The 4,652-nt window shown below is 50.2% G+C and overlaps 1 protein-coding gene across 1 annotated transcript in view; it reads left to right on the top strand.

Moving 5' to 3' along the window:
- Window positions 1-4,652, top strand: part of COL15A1 (collagen type XV alpha 1 chain) — a 110,755-nt gene that overhangs the window by 50,877 nt on the left and 55,226 nt on the right. Inside the window, exon 6 of the mRNA XM_077756055.1 lies at window positions 2,744-2,891. Within this exon, the coding sequence (XP_077612181.1) occupies window positions 2,744-2,891 (148 nt within the window). The remainder of the gene's footprint in view (window positions 1-2,743; window positions 2,892-4,652) is intronic.

Raw genomic sequence — 4,652 nt, 5'->3', positions numbered from 1 at the left:
ACAGTTGTCTCAGGGCTGCACACCTGGACATTCAGATCCAGGGAGTCTGGAGTGAGGTTCCCGAAAGTGTAAAAGCGCTGCAGATGATTCCAGTCCACTGCCAGGACCTCTTTTCCAGCCACACCCGAATGCTCACAGTCTCCCAGGCTCTGTAAACATTTGTACCCCTTCATCCGGGCCCCCATGGTGTGTTTCCCCATCCCGCCCCTCCCCTCCCCTGCCCCACCTGGCTGATTACTGCTTCTCCTTCAGGATCCATTTCACAGCCCCTCATCGGAGCTCCCCTCCTGCACTTGGCCCTCACTTTTTCTGTCCCACGTGTCACAGTCAACCACATTGTGTCTGGGTCTGGGTCTGCCCATAGTCCAACAATTGAAGGGCTGACACTCTGCCTTATTTCTTCATTTCCGGATCCCCTGGGATCAGCTAAGGACCTGGCGCACAGTAGAGCCCCAGGAAATATGTGTGGAATGAGTAACTCTGAGTGTGAATGAGAGGGAGGCTCAGCAAATCCCTACGCTTTTAATATAGTCTTCAGATTCCACAGCCCCATCGCGTCAGAGGCCACGCTGGTTCCACATCCGCGCTCACCCCTGAAAACCAGCAGCCGCCTGTCGGACGCAGGACACCCGGCCTGACCACCGAGGGTCGGCTTACCAGAGTCGTACCCCGCCCTGAGCAGGGCATGGTAGCTGACTTCTTGGGAGTGTGACAGAAGAGGCTTTTGGCTTGACCGGCTGGAGTCAGGGATCTCGTACAACCGAACCATTGCGTCTCGAGTACCAGAGCTCAGCCCATTGTTCTGTTGCTGCCCTGGTTCTCATACCCCCCACCCCCTGCTCTGCCTGCCCTGTCCCAAAGCTCAGCCCTTACAGAGCAACTGCACTTCCAGCCCCCACACGGACACCATCAGAGAACCGCCACAGGATGCCCCATCCTCTTGGAAGGGAGAAGGGAGCCAGTGCCCGGGGCAGGGCTCTCACCACCCGCTGGGTCACCCCTGCAGCTGGGGAAGTGTGGGGAAGACACTTGGCAGTGCTCCCCAGCCTCCCTGGCCGTGGCGCCTGCCTTCTGCTCCCAGCACCCGCCCCGGTCCCGCCTCACTGGGCCACTGGAGTGCCGCCTCGGTCTCTTGGCCTAAACCGCAACTCGTTCAGCCCTCAAATCCACGCTCCAACTGGTGTCAGGGTGGACTCCTGCAGCACACACTTCTCTTGAGCCTAATATCCCGTGAGGGCCCCAGGTGCAAGGCCAAGCTTCTCCCCGGAGAGCTGGCCTCCCGCTCTCTGCCTCTTCGGGCTCTGGCCCCCTGCTTCGCGCCTCCAATCCTCAAGCCCTCGTGAGGCACAGGTTGCCAGGCCCTGACAGTGCTGTGTCCTTTCCTACTCGGTGCCTCCCTCCATCCCGGCTTCTGAAGCTCTCCTCATTCTTCAAGGCCCGGATTCTTGGGGGTTTCCATTCTCACTTCTATCCTGGAGACTTTATAGTACAATAACCTAGATTTTTAGTGTCAATACATAAATATTCCATATTCGTTACTGAAAAAAATGCAATTGCAGATGAGCAAAGCAGATTTAAAAAATCACCTCTAATACCAACACCCAGAGAAAAGCACTATTGAGGTGTTGTCCTTTCTCAACATTTAAAATTCCTCTGATGTTGGTAATAGCTACCATTGATGGGTTCATACTATGGGCCTGGCTCCGTGCTGAGTATCTCCATGCACTTTCTACCCTGTGAGTGTTAACCATTGTCCCATTTTATAGAAGAGGAAAACTACCTGACTTGCCCAACAAAATGTAACCAGTAAGTGGGGAGCAGAGATCTGGCCTAGATTTGACTGTAAGGAATGAACCATTAAGTCCCAAGTTATGGTGCCCGTAAGAATCCCCTTTGTTCTGATGGACCAGAGATTCATTGTTTGTACACTCAATTTTGACACTAAGGAAATAACCTTCTGTTATTAGTCAGGATCGGTAAGTCACGCTACCATCAGCAAATCAGCCCTAATACCTCAGTGGCTGAGTTTTCTTATTCATACTGCAGGTCCAACACCGGTCAGCAGGAGCCTTCCGTTCACCGCCCTCAACTCGTTGAACTCAGAAGGGGATGAGGCTGGGTCTAGGGATCCTGGTCTAGGGATGATGTCATGACCTTTGTGGCCTCCCCCTCACCATTTCTACCTCCGTCTTGAAGATGCTCTGTGTTTCCAACTGTTTGGGGGCGTTTGTCTGTTCATTTTCCTCTACTTGGTAAAGTTAGTTTAGACATTGACTGGCTCTGGAAAAGGGACACGGATCCTAAAGTTTCCTTGGAAGGAAATCATACTCATCTTCTATTTCATAGGCATTCAGGACACATCTGGGAGTGGATTTATATGGTGTTCACTGAGTACAGCCTGGTTCATTCATTTGTTTACTCATTCATTCCCTCACCTAACAGAGCTTTTTTGGGCACGTCCTTGGTGCTGGCCTTGGGCGCAGGGTCCTTGTGCTGGGGCTTCAGCCAAGAGGAGCAGAGCCTCTCTGTAAATGGAACAGAACTCAGTTCCCCTAGCGTGCACCTTTTTCAGGCCCTGGGACGTTCAGTGGTTGCCTATGTACAGGGCAGGCAGGTCCAGACATTTCTCTGGGTGAGTTCAGCACCTGGTGGATATGTTATTTTCTCCAATGATAATCACTACCGTTTTTTTCTGCTTTCCTCCCAAGTAAATCCTTTTGGGTCTCATTTTTCCTCCCTTCAGTCTAAAGAAGCAAAAGTGGAACCCATAAGCACACCTCCGACTCCATCCCCTGCTTCTGATGACGCAGAGCTTTCTGGAGAGCCTGTACCTGAGGGGACTCCAGAAACCACCAACTTGAGTGTCATCCTCCACAGCAGCCCTGAGCATGGCAAGTTCCTGATGCGCCTTTACATACGGGGGTCTTTTATTAAGCAATTACTGTGTACCCAGCCTGGGTGATGTATGCAACACAGAGCATCTCATTTAACCTTCCCCTCAGTCCTTTGAAGAGAGAATGCTAACCATCCTCATTTTATAGACAAGATGGGGAGATCAAGTCAGGTTGGGCTACCTAGTTGAGGCTCTTTGGCCTATAAATGACAGAGCTGCATTTGAACTTGGATACTTGAAGTTTTAACCCCCAGACTCCAGAAGGGACTGAGTTCCAGCAGAAAAGCTTACAATAATTATTTCTACATAATAAATACCTACTGTGTGTATTTACATATTTTATCTCCTGATGATACATCTCCCAGATGGTGTTATTGGCTAGGATTTTATGGGTGGAAAAACCAGTGCTTAGAAAGGTAAGTGACATGCTCACAGTCACACAGCAAGTGAGAGTTGGGACTGACCCAGTGCCCAAGCCTGACTCCAGAATCCCTACCCTTTCCAGCTTTAGCCACAAACTCCTGACTCTCAGAGGATAGGATCAAGTCATCTAAACTCCTACATGCCCACGTGGGAAACTGGTGGCCAGAGAGGGGCAAGGGCCCAGCAGGTCAGCAGCAGGCCCTAGGGGAGGTGCTGGCCTGCTGGCTCCCCGTCCAGGGCTCTCGCCCCTGACCCTTATTTCACGAGCTGTTCAGGGGACACTGGACCAAACTCAAGATCTGATGTGATTCCCCAGGCAGCAGCTTGACATGTCCCCAAGGCCTGAGATTGGTCTGTGCTTTCTGCCTTTTATCAGAGGGGCAGCCATTCCAGACCGAGTGTACTGCGCGGGCCAGAGCACCAAATCCAGGGAAGGAAAAAAGGCAAAAAACCACTCAGACTGCCTGGAGGAGGGATTGGTTGGGCATACTGTATTCTACTCCTATGTACAGCCCTGAAATTGGTGATGCAGAAGGTTTAGTGACCCAGGGACGTGCTCGTAGTATATACTCCACAAAGAAAGCAGATTTCATACTCTATGGGTGCTGTAACCCTAATTTTGAATATGTTACTTATATCTAGTTGGATATAGCCATGTGGAGCAGTGTGTGTGTGTGTGTGTGTGTGTGTGTGTGTGTTAGAATAACATACAACAAAATGTTATAAGTCATTATCTGGGGGGCAGGATTGTGGGTGGCTGTTCTTTCCTCTTTTTACTTCTGTGTTTGACCAGTCTTCTGCAGTCATATGTATCATTATTCCTTTTACTTCTGCCATCAGTAAATGAGCGTTACTTTAAAAACGAAATTGAGGGGTGCCAGGGTGGCTCAGTTAGTTAAGTGTCAGACTTTGGCTCAGGTCATGATCTTGTTGCTCGTGGGTTCAAGCCCCACGTTGGGCTCTGTGCTGACAGCTCAGAGCCTGGAGTCTGCTTCAGATTCTGAGTCTCCCTCTCTCTCTACCCATCCCCTGCTTGCACTCTGTCTCTGACTCTCAAAAATAAATAAAAACATTAAAAAATAATTAAAAAAATAAAAACTAAATTGGGAAGTCTATGGTGAGAAAAGGTATACAGTACCGATTAGGAAAAACTTTGTGTAATAATTTTAATAAAGTCATAATACAACCATGGAGTCAGGGTGTAGCCACAGAAAAAGTGGGGACAGAGCAGACACTTGGGACAGAAGCACCACTCAGCCACCTCTTTGCTGTTGGGCCTGGGGCATGTTGCTTACCAAGATTTGGATTCTTTAACTGCCCCCCTCCCCCGCCCCCC

Source organism: Crocuta crocuta, unplaced genomic scaffold, assembly GCF_008692635.1.
Source record: "Crocuta crocuta isolate KB4526 unplaced genomic scaffold, BGI_CrCroc_1.0 scaffold431, whole genome shotgun sequence".
NCBI lineage: Eukaryota > Metazoa > Chordata > Mammalia > Carnivora > Hyaenidae > Crocuta > Crocuta crocuta.
The sequence above is the reverse complement of the archived record's forward strand: the minus strand, read 5'-3'. Positions and strand labels throughout refer to the sequence as shown.